Source organism: Etheostoma spectabile, chromosome 10, assembly GCF_008692095.1.
Source record: "Etheostoma spectabile isolate EspeVRDwgs_2016 chromosome 10, UIUC_Espe_1.0, whole genome shotgun sequence".
Lineage (NCBI taxonomy): Eukaryota > Metazoa > Chordata > Actinopteri > Perciformes > Percidae > Etheostoma > Etheostoma spectabile.
In genome coordinates this window covers 20,495,245-20,511,073 of record NC_045742.1, presented here as the reverse complement: position 1 = coordinate 20,511,073, position 15,829 = coordinate 20,495,245, and the positions used below count along the sequence as shown (strand labels likewise).

Below are 15,829 nucleotides of genomic sequence, written 5' to 3'. Positions count from 1 at the left end.
GATTGAGACAATAAATACAATATTCATACTTAGGTGTTTGGTGTGTTTGATTTAAGGTCTTAGAGCTATAGTGCGTAGTTTCTGCCGCCCCCTGACAAGGGGAGCTTTGCACAGACATTTGATTACATTTCACTTTTTTTGTTTGCCTTATCAAAGTGTGTCAGTAGTGTGTGGCTGGCACATAAACAAGCACCTCAGCTTTGAGCTTTACAGTTTTTGTCTCCAAGAGTACAAAAGTAAACACATGCTGGCACAAGAGCGTGTAGGAGCATTATGGAAATAGAAATTAGCAGCGAAAGGAGCTCAGCGGGACAGGGAAGGAAAGGAGAGATAAGGAGAGTGGAAGACAGTTTCATTTAATTTCAGAATTCCCTTTTACCTTTGCTTGTATGTACATTATTCTAGAAGGAATACTGTAACTGAACGGATGGCGTGACACCTCCTAACTGAGGCGTGACAAGCCATTTTTCACGGTGTGTTGATTTTTCATCTCATCTCTGTGTGAGGACACGGGAGGTTGCTGTGGTGCGACTTCTCAGAATAGTTCAAGTGGTACAGGCACATTCTGCACCTCTTAGTATTTGAAAACCCGTCATCCATTTTCAATTGTCTACATGATGGTACACAGCCTCAGATTGGCTGAGAAGTCACAGCAAATCTAGCCCGGGTCCACACTAAAGCGAACACATTTTAAAATGCGTCTTTTGTCTATTTTTGGCCGTCAGATTTGCACTAATCCTGGGTTTTTGAACACAGAACACACCACAATTCAAAATTGCTTCTATTGTTTTATAGGGTGGATTGGGAAAACAAAGTCAATCCAAAATGGTACTGTAACGTATGGTACATCTGAGTATTCTCATGCTGTCTTGTCATGTAATTTGTTATATTGAAGAATTTTCACTTCCTCTGGTCTTCACTCCTGCTCTGTATAGAACAAACAGCACTTCAAAAAGCCTCTGGAGGAAACAGTGAAAAGCTTTATGGCTGGAAAGGTCGAACAGATGAGATCTGAGCCCTTTGTTGTTGTTGTTGTGGTATTTCAATGTGGCCACTAAACATTCAGAAAACAATTGGAAAATGCTCGGTGGACGGAAAAAACTTCAACACATAAACATTTTTGAATCTATCCACATGAGTTTGGACATGGTCTCACACAAAGTTACTGTAATGACAGTCCTACGTGCATACTGCTCATGCAGTGTCACATATGCTCACTCTCATTGTGAAGCAGCCACATGCAGCACATGCTGCTACAAAGATAATCGGATGATCTCTCCCACAGCCTCTTACATGCATGCTTATGCAGAGATATACAGGTACAATATAACACACAACAGATACACACACACACATACACACACACGTGTACAGACATATGAAGACACACAAGGCCCTGCACTCTTTCCTTACACGGGGCTCTTCGTCACAGTAACCCACCTTATATAACAGGAAAAGCTGCTTGTGTCAAACGGAGGCGGCACAGAATATTCTCCCACTGCCTTGGCTTTCTGAATACCTGAATACAAGTGTGTGTGTGTGTGTTCACATATTTTTGACAGAAAGTGCACAAGCCTGTGTTTGAGAGGACATGAGTGTTGTCTTGTGTGTTTGTGCAAGCATGCGTAAGCATGTGTGTGAGTACTGTATGTGTAGGTGTGGGTGTTTCGCATACATGGGTGTACGCGGCCAGATGTGTGTGTGCTGTTAAATTCTAGGCATGTACTGGCATTTGAAAGAAGGACAGATAAAGACGGAGAGAAAGAAAGACAGAGAGAAAGAGAGAAAGAAAGAAGATGCAAGGGAAGGAGGAGCTGGTAGACACATATTCACCACTGTTTGTGTTTGTGTGTTGGGTGCATTCAGTGTCTCTCATAATGAATACATGTGTTTGAAGGCTGCCTGGACGTGGGAGTATGGGGGCTTAGCAGTGTTGAAGGAATAATCCAATGGGGGATGGGCTCCATGCTTTCCCCCACCACTAAGCCTTATGGAGGAGAACAGCAAAAGAGAGCACTCAACCCTTTCCCCCGAGCCACTTCTCCAGGGATATATGCAAAAAGCCAAACCACTTTCTCACACATCCTCTCCTCTATCTCACTGTCCTCTCTCTCTCTCTCTCTCTCTCTCTCTCTCTCTCTCTCTCTCTCTCTCTCACGTCTATCCCATCTGTTCATTGTGACACATCCCTTCGCTGCCATCATTACCTCTATTAGCAACTCTAATGTGTCACTGTTGCCAAGGTTTGGCACCTCTCTGTCGCACATTATTTATTCTTACAACCTGACTAAATGAAAGCATGAGAAGGTGCTGAATTAAACATTTTACAAGACAAAACAAGAGTTAGATCTTACTCAATATGCTATCCCCACAACTAGACCCATGAAAGGGAGACAGCTAACGCCGAGCTAAGGTCCAACATGACACCGAGCGTTCAGGAGTTGTCAGTGACTTGGCAGTTGAAATAATGTGAGAAAAGTACTGTCTAGAGGAAACCAGTACTAATGTTAAGCAATAGCTGTCACTTTCCAAAAAGAAGCTAGTTAGGATGGCGTGTTAAATACAATATAAACTTTAAGGAATAGTTTGACCTTTTTAGGATATATGATTGATACCATGCTCAAGTCAGTGAATATGAAGCTAACACCAGCGGTTAGTTTAGCTCAGTATAAAAACTGAAAATAGATGGAAACACCTAGCCTGGCTCTGTTCAAAGGTAACATCTAAAACTCACAAATCATTTATTGTTTTTTAATTTGTAGCTACAAAAAACAAGGTAAAAAAAGGTCAACCCTCAAGGGAGATATGCACTAAATTATTTCTTCAAGACCAATAAGTCTCTGTTGGGGGTCTGGCACCAGTGTCCGTAAGGCCAGAACCATGTAGCTAACTGTTTCCCCGTTAGTCAGCTGTTGGCTTCAGCTTCTTATTTACCATACAGACATGAGTGAGGTATTCATCTACTCATCTAACTCTCAGAAAGAAAGCAAATATGTTTATCTCCCAAAATATTTAAGCATTTCTTTTACAGCATGATAGGTTATCTCAAATGGACCTCAGTGACAGATGTCTTTAATTGCTAAAGGTAATAACCAAAACTATATGGGATTGCCATGCTTTAACGCTGTTTATGTGTTATTTTAGTTTGACTCTAATACCTAGCAATGTATCAATGTAGCATAAAGCTGTTTAAAAATGAAGTTATCAGCTGCTTTTGTTGCCTTGAATATGATCAGGTCATGTAGACTGTGGGTACTTTTAAAAATTCAATGTGGCCACAAACAGGTGGCAAACAAGGGAACAGCATCATCTCCATGGTAACGCCACAATGAAATGATGGAGCCAGAGCTATACAAATGCATAGTAATGTCTCTCAGACTGAGAGAAGCCATTTATCCAGAGTGTGAAGTTGTACATATGGCTCTCTCCTGCTGTTCTAAAGGGAGCTCACGCTACATAGTTTTGGCAATTACAGCATGTTTTAAATCTAATGACCTAGTATTCAGCTCAGATATCCAACATCTGTGTTGTGAAGTGATCATCAGTATGGCGCCTAATGACAGAGTGGGCCTCACCACCTACTGTTTTCTCATTCATTGTCTTTTCTCTCTGATTGCCATCAGAGCAAATATATAAAGAGGCGTAATCAGACATGGTACCAATATATTCTGCATTCTAACTTAACTTTTTATGTGTTAGCATAAGCTCAGTCGTCCATATCAAGATCACTGGAGTGCACTCACAAGTCTCTGAGCAATTACAAATCTGTCAATCTACATAATGTACAGGAAATGCGTGACATATACAGCTGGAGATTGGGGAGCTACTGCTAAGTAAGAAAAGCAAACAAATGGAGTGGAGGGTTGAGGACAGAAAGGGGGGGAAGAGAAGGAAGAAACCAAGTCATCAATAACTAACTAGCTGATAAGGTTTTTCAATTCTTTTGGGGGTGGAAAAGTCTATTATATGATTTTTATTTTTGCAGACTTGCAAAAAGTGTCCTGCTGGTTCGCCTGCTCCACGTGCCTCCTCTTTAATTTCCCTTGCTTTAAACACCCTGAGATGCTGTCAGGCACCCACAGCCCATAACCACCCTTCCTAAGCACCCTAAAGCCCATTCTGGCACCCCTCAGCCCCCTGCAGCCCCCCTGCCACCTGCTTCAGTCTCAGCCAGGGTCTATCCCTGTCTAGGACTGCAGCAGCAAGGACAAACCTGCCTGTCAAGATTACTGATAATTAGAGGGGCAGATTAGAGCCCAAATCTCCAGATGGCCGAGGTGAATCCCGTCCTAACAACAACAGCGCTGACAGACACATTTACAACTCACTGCTTAAGGCAAAATCCCTTCGATCAGCAGATACATAGTAACTGCTCACAACCCGTTCACATTGTTTTCACCCCATTGATGTACAGTGTACTTGTTACAACATTATTACACGTTCAAATAAACGTTAACTGCTTTTAAATCCTGATAGAGAGAACCTGAAATGACCTGTTTTACATTGTAAATGTTTTTAATTATCTGTGTTGTATAACTTTATAAATGTAATTGATTGTGTTTTTGCCTGCCTCTTGGCCAGGACTCCCTTGAAAGAGAGGTTTTTAACCTTTTAACCTCAGCGGGACTTTTCTGGTTGAATAAAGGTTAAATAAAAATAAAATAAAAAATAAATACATGAAGTGGGATGCTTTGTTGTGTTGTTGACACAAAACAAAATCATAGGAAATATTTAAGGCCATAAAAACAACATAAAACTATATTCCCTAATAAAAACTATTTAAAAATCCTGAATTATAAGTAATGGTTTTGTTGAAGAAAGTGTATGTTAGCTTGCTGTAATGTTTATGAATAAAGCAACAAAACATACAAAAGAAAATATATTCCATCAGACTTAAGCCTCCCACCTCACTTTGCCCAAAGGCATTTCTCATTTTTTTCTCTAGCTGCTTTCCTTTCAATCTGCGCCTCCCCCACTCCTCATGCTCTTCTTCACATATTTACAGTCTTTTGGTACTGTCTATGACGAACTTTGCCACTTGATGTCGACTTTTTGTTGCTTTTCTTTTAAATCCTCCAACTTGCTTCTGACACTGACTCACTCTCTTTAACTCACGCTCCCTCATTCCCATCCTACTGTACCTTTGTGTTTCCATCCCTCATGCTTTCCTCTGTCATGTCTGTCTGGTATTATGTATGTGTCTTTAAACTTTAAAGGGAAAAGACAAGTCTGTGAACTCAAGGAGAATAATAAAGAGACAACATATGAAGAAAGATAGAGTGACATTTATAGAGATACTGTACTGTACGTCACTAGTGACCTAATCTGCTCCTTTTCAGCGGCTAGATCGAGTCCCTTGTTAACTCCCCGCTCTGTCTCCCCCCTTTGGGTATAGCTACCCCCTGACTTTGCACAACGGAGTTTGTGGGCCAATATGTTTTGTGATAGCTTCTCTCTGCAGGAGACGTGTGAAGACGATTAGAAGGAGGGACAGCAACGGAGCATGTGTACCCATGCTGGAGGATAGAGGAGTGCAGTGACAGTACACATCTGACTCCATGCCTGGTTCACTATAAATAACCCAACACAAAATGAGATAAATAATGCCCCGAGCCAGCGCTACTGTACGCTGCGCATGTGGGCTTACATGGCAGCGTGGTCGACCCACGTTGTCGTTTAAGACAAGCACAGCAGGTCTCCGGCTCACGGAGCTTAAATGTCCAAAAGCAAATTAATAAAAAGCATGCAAAGCTCTTAGCTAATGTTTATACACACACACAAGTCCCATTTTGATGGAGAAAGCAGCGGTAGGCCTCAGGCTGCAGCATGCTCTCTCCAGTTCCCTATTACACGCTCCTATTGGCCGACGATACTCCCAGGTAATTAGCAGCAACGAGGCTTTTCTATACTAGCTTGGACTTCTACTGTTTACTGCTGTCAAGAGAGAACGAGGGAGGCAAATGGCTTGTTTGCCTGCTAATGCCTTCTTAACTGATCACAAAGAAGAGTGAAAAGAAGGAGGCCAGTTAGATCTAAAACCTTAGAGCTCTGAGTCATTAGCCTCACACGGGAGGGTTGATGCACATCTCACCTAGCAACTTCCGTCCCTCTGTGCCAGCGTGTCTCTGTGTTCAGAGAGTCCAACTGCATGCTCAGCTTTTTGTGAGACAGGGAGTGCACCTAGTTCATTGCCTCGGCATGGCCCCCCATACCAACCCAGCGCCAACCCACCCAACACAGATTCCCAAACACTCATCCGGCCTGTCTGCCAAACATCCACGTAAGCACAAACAACAGGACAAAAAGATGACAGAGCCAAAACATACTGGCATGTACCGTAGATCTGAAAGTAGACAAGGCATCGAGGCCGAGCCACAGATAGTTGCAGCCGAACACTCTGAATAAACGGAAACAGCAGCATGCAGATAACATCTGTATGGGAGGGTCACAGTCAGATAAAAGACACAGACACATTTATGAGTCACATTAATATAAGGAAGACAAATTATTGTTTTTCTGTTTGAAAATATCAATTTTCCCCCTTTCTTTTGATTAAATCATACTATGAATCCATATTGATCCCAACCTACTGTAATCCTGTGGATCTATATCTGTCAGTGTAACTGAATCTCTCTGTGAGTGTTGACGGAGCAGACAGGACACAGGGGGACACGTTACAGCACGGCCCATTGAGGGCTTTGTTTGTCAGGACGGTCCAGCACCTCTCCGAATAACAGGACATTTCATGCTGCTCAGGAAGAGAGATAAGATGGGAACACCAAGTCCAAGTTGAATTACTCTCCCAATCTGCTACCAGGTCATCCGTCTCCCTGTCTCTGCTTTATTGCCCCATTTTCCGATCCCTTCCTGTTCCCCTTCCTTTCTTTTTTCCAAAATATGGGAAGCGATGACCCAGCTGGCTACGATACAAGGGGATCATTCTTAGGAAAGCAGACCGAGCCAAGGCATGTTGCCACGTAGAGCCGCCTACAGCGACAATAGCACCATGGGAACATGACATGGGTCAAATCACTGCCTCAAGGTAGAGAGAGCAGTCTTTCACTCTCGGGGAGCATTGTTTTGTGCCTTGGACATTTATGACAAGAGTTTAATAATGAATTGCACAAGCTCACTGGGAAATTGTATTGACTATGTGAACAAGGACGTAAATAAAACACAATAAATGATTTCATTCAGCAGACTGTGTGCTGGTGGTGATCAAATGATGCAACCTGCTATTTAGATTTTTTTTTCTCCAAAAGGCAGAGAAGCAGATTTTCATGGTAAAATATCTTTATTGTAACACTCTGGATAGAACAAGCATACCACTATGGTGAGACGAATAAAACCTGCTTCTTGTTTGGCACACACGAGACAGGCGTGCTACACTTTTCAGCCACAAGTTACACAACAGACTTTAAAAAAAATTAGGAAAAGAAAAACCCCAAGCAGCATTTCATCACAGGCTGTGGACCTCACGGTTGCTGCTGTTCAATGTCGGAGTGTCAACACATCTACTGTTGAATGTTGAGTCTCAAGGCGACTCATGGAGGTGAAGAGCGAAGAGAGGTTTAGGAACTTTCACACATAAGGCGTGTCTCTCCATGCTTGTGCTAATGACTGACCTTGGCGCCCCCGAGTTGCATGGGAGAGCTGGAGGACAGCGACTGAGGAATGCATGTGTGACTGTGTTTGTTCTGGGCTAAAGAGACACTGCAGGCGCGATATTTGTCGTGCATTCCAGACCGCAACAACAACAAAAAGTATCTGTTCCGCAGGATGACAGTCACATACATTTTTCAACAGTTTTTGTGAAGCTCATCAGGCATGCTTATAACTAGGCCAGTATGAGATCAAGTATGGAGGTCTCATACTTTGGTAATAAGCATGTGATCATCTCTTGATCAATTTTTTTTTTTTAAAAACAGTCATAAAACTGCCTCACCTCCATAAACATAACCCTGGCTGTTGTTCAAGTGTACATTTTGACCACTTTTCTGTCTGTGGGTTTGCTCAATAATTTTTTTTTTACAGCAGACAAACACCATCGTTCATCTTGTGAACAGCTACAGTATTTCACAGTCTGGTATTTTAGACCTGATCTGCTTCTTAGTTTTTTTCTGTAAGTATTAATTAGGTCAATTATTGTCACCAAAATAAGGGTTTTGTAAGCTGCTTTAAAAGAGGCTGTTATGCATGTCCTCATTTTTGTCCTGGCTCCGTTTTCTGGTCAACTCAAAGACGGGGCTGGGAAAAAAAGAGAAAACAAATGAGGAGAAAAAGTGGAAAAGCAGATGGGAGGATGGGGGAGATAGTGCCTGAGGCTAGGAGTTCTGAACATTTAATTTAAGTAGAGTTTATGTCCAAGGACATTCCCCTTTAATGGGAAATGGTGAGATGGACATTGGAATTGGTTTACTTGTGACTGAGTGGTATTGGCACTGAAAATGTAACTGCAGTATGCAATATAAGATATAATACAATAATAAGTACCACTTTCCTCATGGCTTGTTCTGAATGTCATTCAATACTGAGAAAACATCTAGTCACGAATGGAAAATACAACCCGAATAGAAAGAAAACATCTTTTATTTGACAAATAAATTTCGCTTTTTGCTGAACACTATAATTTCAGTGTCGTCTACACTTGCAGCAACACACTGCAGCAGGTCTAATATAATGACTCAGATGTCAACAGCACTTCATCACACTGAAACACAACATTGCGGTTTCTAGACATCTCAGAATACATTTATTGTCACTGTCAGACATTCTGCCAAAACTAAAATCTGACACCATCTAGCTCAGGAGGAATCCTACACTACACTGTTTCGATGGCTATTTCTCAACTAAAACTTTATATTCAACTTCTTAATCATAATCTTGTTACAGCTTCTACATTTGGGGCATTTTCCTAATGTTGCCTGCATTTTTATGTCATCAGCCTCATCTTAAGCGCCTTCAGTTTGTGTTTTAGTCTGAGGTATATGATGTGCAGACGTGTCCTGAGGCTGTATCTGGGAATGACTCTCTTTCTTAACTCGCTTCTTTATAACTGAAGTTATACCCGTTGGCTATGAACACGCCTTTGCAATGCCTTTACCACAGTAGTGAGAAAACATTGAGCTGTGGCTGGCTTTACATGAAATCCTAGCCTTTCTTGTGGGTATTCACTTTCAGTAAGGGAGAACTATCATCAAATATGCAACAGCTTAAACTAATACCTAACTGAGTATTAAGAATGACATAACCGCGTACCGGACACTCAAAACGTGATCCCCTAAGGTGACTGCCGTTTTCTTTTTTTGGGAAACAACAAGTAATCATGTAAGCTCGTCCCAAGAAGCGCTTCACTTTAATAATGCTCTAAAATGTAAAAATGTAAATGAGCAAAGAAACGTCAAAGAAGCACAAAAATAGAGCAGTGAGTTACACCTTCATCTTCTCTGCCCTCCCAGCGTGGGTGATTAAAACACTTAAAGCTCCATTGCACAATGAATACACACACCTCATCTGGCAACCATTTTTTTTTCTTTCTGTCAATGAGATCTCTTGATATTTGGGATTTCATCGTTGTTTATCAAAACCCTGCTGCTTGTTCATTTCCCAAACAACAAGCACAATTTTGAAAAGGAAACTCTAAGCACCTACGATCTACTGCTCCCTTTCAAAATAAAAAGCTCAATGCATCCCCCCCCCTTCCACTGTCCATGTCCTGTCCAACTCCGATTCATTCATAACAACTGAACAGATAAACTACTGTATGGCACGCTACCGACCACAAAGTACTCAACACATTTGAGAAAAAACTGAAGGAATTTAGATTTTTTTTGGGTTGCATTTCTTTCTTGTGCTTGGGCTGCTCACGTCCCGCAAGGCTGATAAGATGTCCAATTATTTGGTAATTTAGTTCAGAGGAGCAGGAGAGAGTCCGATCTGTTTGAGTAAGCAGGCAAAGTCTAGCGTTGTACATCACGGCCACTCTTCGAAGCCCTTTCCCCTATGCCCTTGTGACTGCTTTAATAGTCATATAGACGCACGGGGGCGCTTATTTAACAAAATGAGCTCTTGGATACAGTTTTGTGCTTTACCAAGGTAGATGTAATACATAGAGTACAAAAGGGAAATAGTATATAGAAGGTATCAGTCTCTGCAGGACAGGCTGTGGGGCTGCTGTGGTTGAGGACCGGGGACTACAACTAGATGGAGCAAAGGCAAAAGCTGGACCTGAGGATGAGGGGAATGGATCTGGGGTTGAGAGAAGGTATGAAGAGTCGGAGCAGCAGCTGGGTAACTGTTCATAGGATAAAAGGTGGAGGCCGCTGAGATAGGCGGAGGGGCACAACATCTACGGTACATCTACTGGTGCAGGAGCCGTCAGAGAGAAAGAAGGACAGGATGGCTGGAAGCTGGAGAAGGGGGGGGCACTTGGAGATAGGATGGGGGACCAGGGGAACAAAGTCGATAGTCTCACTCACGGTAGAACACATATTCAGTGTAGCTGGTCCATATCTTGTCGTCCGTCTGCTCATGGGCAAAGGCGCAGGTTCCTGTGGAATTACAGGCCACCATGTGGAAGCCTGCATCAGCCAGCTTGTCAAAAGCCTGCTCCAGAAAGGTGAACTTCAGATAGTAGCGGGATGTGTAGCGCTCGGGGGGGCGGTCGGGGTCACGGCTCTCGTTCAGCGTCTCACCAAACACCTCTTTGGCCAGAGAGGTCTTCCCACACACCATGATCCGCGCCACCCGCCGGAATTTGGCATCGGTGTGGCTGTCCCGGCCCAGGGTGTACGAGCCCCGGTAGCCAATAGTGATGAACCCAGAGCGTTTGCCATCCATGGTACCGGGGACCAGGCTGGCACAGGCAGCAGCGGCAGCACCCAAGGAGCTGAGGTTAGGGGCAATGTCAATCCCAGGTGAGGAGTCCTCCGGGTCGCTCTGACATCCCTCGTCGCCAAGCGAGTTCTGCTTGCTGATTTTGGGCACCAGCAGTTTGACTAGCTCTGGCAGGTTGAAGAACTCAGCCTCTCTCTGTAGACGCCCGCGCTCAGGGAAGTGGTCTGGTAGAACCAGCTGCTGGTCTCGCATGTAGTCCAGGATGTAACGGAACAGGAAACCATCACGGTCCACAAAGAAGCGACCCTTGGTGTCCCTGGCCAGTCCTTTGGCTGACTTCCGACTGAACATCTCCCACAGCAGGGAGTCTGGCACACTTGTGAGGGTAGAATATCGGGTTATGTAGACCTGGCCGCCCACATTGAGTTCTACAATCTCTGGGAAGGGTACCTCCTCCCCAGACATGCCACTATCTGGCAAAGCCATGGCTTACTCCTACCTCACAGGTGCAATTGGGTGCAGCTTTAAAAATATTCTCGGTTGTAGTGGAAGTTCAAATGAGAGGAGTTGAAAACGGATATTGAGTGAAACCTTTCGCAGTGGTTGGTGAGGCCCGTTGTCAGTCAAAGATTGCAAGTCCGTGCGCACAATTGGTATGCACGCACTAAAAGCTGGTCGCCACTCTCACAAAAAAGCCAGCAGAAACATACCAGTCTCGCACACCCTCTACTCTAACTACTGCGTTCTCCCATAATAACTACAACATAGCGCAGAGTATTTCAGGCAGCGTTGAAAGAAGCCGTTATGTCCATGTCCTTTACGCGCAGAAAGATGCGATATCCTGAGATTGGAATTCTGCTTTTGACACCATTTCTCTGAGCAGGGAATGCACTATTTGCACATCTATCCATAACGACTTCTATCGCTCTAATTCTGGTCGGTTGTCATGGCGCAAACTGGATCAGGTGGCCCAATTTTAATTAAGTGAGCCATAGTTGGTGAGCTCTGTGGGTGTCCCGCAGACGACAAGCCACGAGTAGAAGAGGATGGTGCCGAAGTAGTGAGAGGCGAGGAGGGTGCATAAAATCACCTCCGTGATTTCCATTACTTGTGGTTCAAATCTTCACGAGGTGCTCAGCTGTTCGGTCCCTTTGCTCCTCTCTCGTGTCAGACGGTAACTCTGCTGCGACGTAACGGAGGATACAGCTTTATTCACGCGGTTGGCCACGCCCACCCGCGGTGACGCGCCTCTGCTGTGATCCAGGTCAAAATCCCTTGTCCTCCGAGAGCAGTGTAAATGGGCAGGTCCGTTACTGTATCTGCTTAATGGGTGCATGGGTAATAAAGTCTGACAATTATCCTGAAAGTTTAGGCTAATTGAAATGGTTGCACCTTATAAATACATGAGGCCACGTAATCCATTTAAAGGAGCCTCATTTTTGATTTTCCCCTATAACGCATTTATTCATACATTCCATTTATAAGCCTATACAATAAATTGGAAGACACAGTATAACCCAACATTCATTCATGCATGTTTTTGTCAATGCTCTCACTCTTTCTGTTTTTGTATTTTATAAACAGTAAACTATAAGAAAAAAATAATGACACTGCCCACTTTTTATTTTGCTGGAGTCTCAGTAAAACCCAGCCACTGACTTGGAAATGGGTATGTATTTATTTTTGGCAGCACTCTCAGTAATCAGTGCAGTCAGTGTCTCTCAGAAGGATGGGATAACAGTGACATCTAGTGAATGCAGTTAGGCTAGAAGGCTGTTTTCACACAGGGGGGGGGGGGGGGGGGGGGGGGGGGGGGGGGGGGGGGGTTAAAACGTGTATTAAGCATGATTTGTGACCTCACAATGGGTTTGGAAGCCAACCGTGGTCCAATATTCAACTCAGACAAGTGTAATGTGAAAACGTAAAACCACCAGTGCACATATACTGAGAATGGATCTTTAGTGAAGTAGAGCTGTTCTGCTGTTTTGTAATTTTTTTAATAAACTCACTGTTTAGATTTCTTAAGGAGTTAAAAGGAGCTAAGGTGTAACCCTAATATTTTTTTCCACCTGTTTATTACTAACAACTGAGAACATCTTCCACAAGTACAGCATTTACCTTTAATTGGTGGAGCTGCAGAAATAAGGTTTGACAAAACAATTCCAACTCAAGGTCCACCTACTAGGTTTTTCCTTAGACTTCATCCGTATCACAGTCTTCATGAGTGGACAATTTTGACTCAGTTGTTATAGAGATGGAGCTGTTGACATGCAAACTCAGTAGCTGGTATTATGCCATTCATGGCACTTTTCAGATTTAATCGTTGAGTTCATTGTTGACCATTGAATCAGCAATTTGACAAAACAATCCAAACTCAAGGTTTACTTACTGACTTTTGGAAATCATTTTTCAGATTGAGGACTACATCAGATGACACATCCTGACATCCTATAGTCAAAGTGTAAATGCACCAATTGGGAGCTGAGCACTCTAGTTATGTGTAGTCCACCACACCGTCCCTTCTCTGACTGATCAGGAGGCCAGTTTTGCCCGTCTCCAAGCATTCTGGCACTGATTTCCCTGAAGGCCCCGTCGTCTCCAGCTGGCCTGCAGCACTTACAGCCTCGTCGTTGACAATCTGGCTCGGAACACTCTGGTTATGTGAGCTACCGAAGGATCTGGAGGTAATAGGCTATGGCAGTACTGTCTGCCAATGAGACGAGTTAATGACACAGTCCCCAGCTCCATTTGCTCGTCCCTTCACTGAAATATACCAGAGCAATATGTTGTGTAACACCAGAGTCTTATGCAGTCCAACACAAATATATCCCAAGTTATGCGCTCTGATGCAAAACCATATCAAAATATTTGGTATTATTTTCAACTATTAACCCATGCCACTGATGGAAAATGATTAAGTTAATGAAATATGTGTGTAATAAATCTTTTCACTTGCTGACTCCCTGCACATCAGCATCTGGCCATGGATGTTTTTACTGGCAGTTTCATCACTTGAATCCCATCCAGACAATAGCTCATCGATGAATTAGTCTGACCTTCTGCAATGGCTGGATTATCTCTGCATGTCTGTCAATTCTCATCACAGTGATGGCCTTCAGGGGCTGTTAGGTGTGTGCGGTTGATGCTCTGCTGATTCAAAATAGGCAAAGAAAATCCTTGGGAGAGAGACAGTGTTTCAGCACGCTCAGAAAATAAATAGGAAATTGTATTTACTGCCACTGCAGTTGCTTAATCACGTGTATTCAGATAGAAACAACCGAACACACTCATACCAAATTCTTGGATAATGCAGTGAGAAAGTTACTAAGGGAGGAATTTTATGAACATGTCTGCAAATTGATATCCGAGTTTTCAGTGGTTTCTGCTGACAGCTGCACCAGTAAGTGATTTATGAGATATTCTGTGGGATCAACAAAAAAATGAACAGGCTGTTGCATCTATCAGGGGTTCGCGGTGCCCATTTAAATCCATCTGCACAGGCTCATTTCCCTCAGTATGAGGCATCATACATCTTTCAAGACGGGTGACATGGAAGCAAAACAAGACACGACTGCAACACATCTGAGCAACACATGCAGTTTTAGTGCGTTAAAAGAGTCAAATCCCTCACGAGTCTCAGTGTAGAGGAAAAAGATGCAGTTGTTTATTTGATTTAATGAGACGGAGTGGACGTGAGCGACAAATTCAATTGGTATAAACTTTGTAATCAAATCATTTTACTCCACTTTTTTTCTGACTTAGTCAGTGCTCTAATTCTATGGTTCCACCCAAAATCATTGAATCAATCATTGTTTGTTTCCTTCTTCTCTAAGGTTACTCCCAAACCAATCATATCATCCCTATTAAATATACACAACTTTGACAAATGTGGTTCCATATTCATCACCATCTCTCTTACTGATCTTCCCCTTCTTGGAATACCAATTCTGGAGTTAGTTAATTGAATGTGAAGTAGCCTTAATACATTACTGAAACTGATCACAACACAAAACCACACCCTCATTTAAATGGACAATGTTGTGATCGTAATCAAATCTTAGTCATGGGTCAAATGTTGATAAATGTGAGGTTTGGAGTCAGTATGCAGGGGTTACTCTTTTTATCAATGCTGTTTTTTCAAAAATACCTCCGCATGCGATGTGTGTATATTTAGGCTTTTTTCACAACACGCATTTTGCATGTCACAGTAGGAAAAGCAAAGGTGTGAATAATCAAATTTAATGACCGCTGAGTTTTATTAAGCTGTTCCAGTTTTATGGTCCTTTATTGAGTGATGTCTTTCTCTGGTGAGTTACAGGGACACTTGAATAGATGGGGGCCATTGTTAATGTAACGCATGCTTTTCTTATTTTTACCTCCATCTCGCATCTAGGCACAATTAAACTGTCCTTCAACCAATCACATTTTTTTCTAATTTAATGAACAAAAAACCTTGTATCCTAGACATCAACAATGATAAGTTACGACTGATGAGTTCCTATCCAGAGCTGGTACGCTGACTTCCTAACTGCTGGAACTCACTTATGTGCCTGTTACTTGGCTGGAGCTGGCTGTCTGGAAAAAAAGGGCTCAAATCAAAGTGTAAAACTTTGCAAGGCTTTAGTTTCAGGTCTGGAGCTTTAAGACTTTTGTATCAATGTCACTCTTTGCCAACTGATGTGGAAGATTATTCTGTCTACTGGATAGTATCAAGATTGGGCAGTACAACTCTCCCCTCACACACTCAATTCTACATCTCTGCACAGATGTGTCCAAGGATGATGAGCTGGTGATCAAGTGAAACTTTTAATTCCCTTTTACTAACCGAATGGCTTGTTGGCCGCTGGAACTGCAGTTATTGAGGCTTACTGGCGTATTTAATCACTATCCAATGGTTGACTTAACTTGTCCAAACCCAACACGTCTGGACTGTTAACTTAAAACGAATGAACTGACAGCTAAATCTAAAAACGCAGACAGCAAAGGACAGATT

At 42.9% G+C, this 15,829-nt stretch overlaps 1 protein-coding gene across 2 annotated transcripts in view; it reads right to left on the bottom strand.

Annotated features, from left to right (window-relative positions):
- kctd12b (potassium channel tetramerisation domain containing 12b) overlaps positions 1 to 12,041 on the bottom strand; it is a 31,616-nt gene extending 19,575 nt beyond the window's left edge. For both annotated transcript variants that reach the window (XM_032527936.1, XM_032527935.1), the window contains exon 1: positions 10,479 to 12,041. In XM_032527936.1, the coding sequence (XP_032383827.1) occupies positions 10,479 to 11,322 (844 nt within the window). In that variant the 5' untranslated portion in view covers positions 11,323 to 12,041. The remainder of the gene's footprint in view (positions 1 to 10,478) is intronic.
- Positions 12,042 to 15,829: the final 3,788 nt, after the last annotated feature.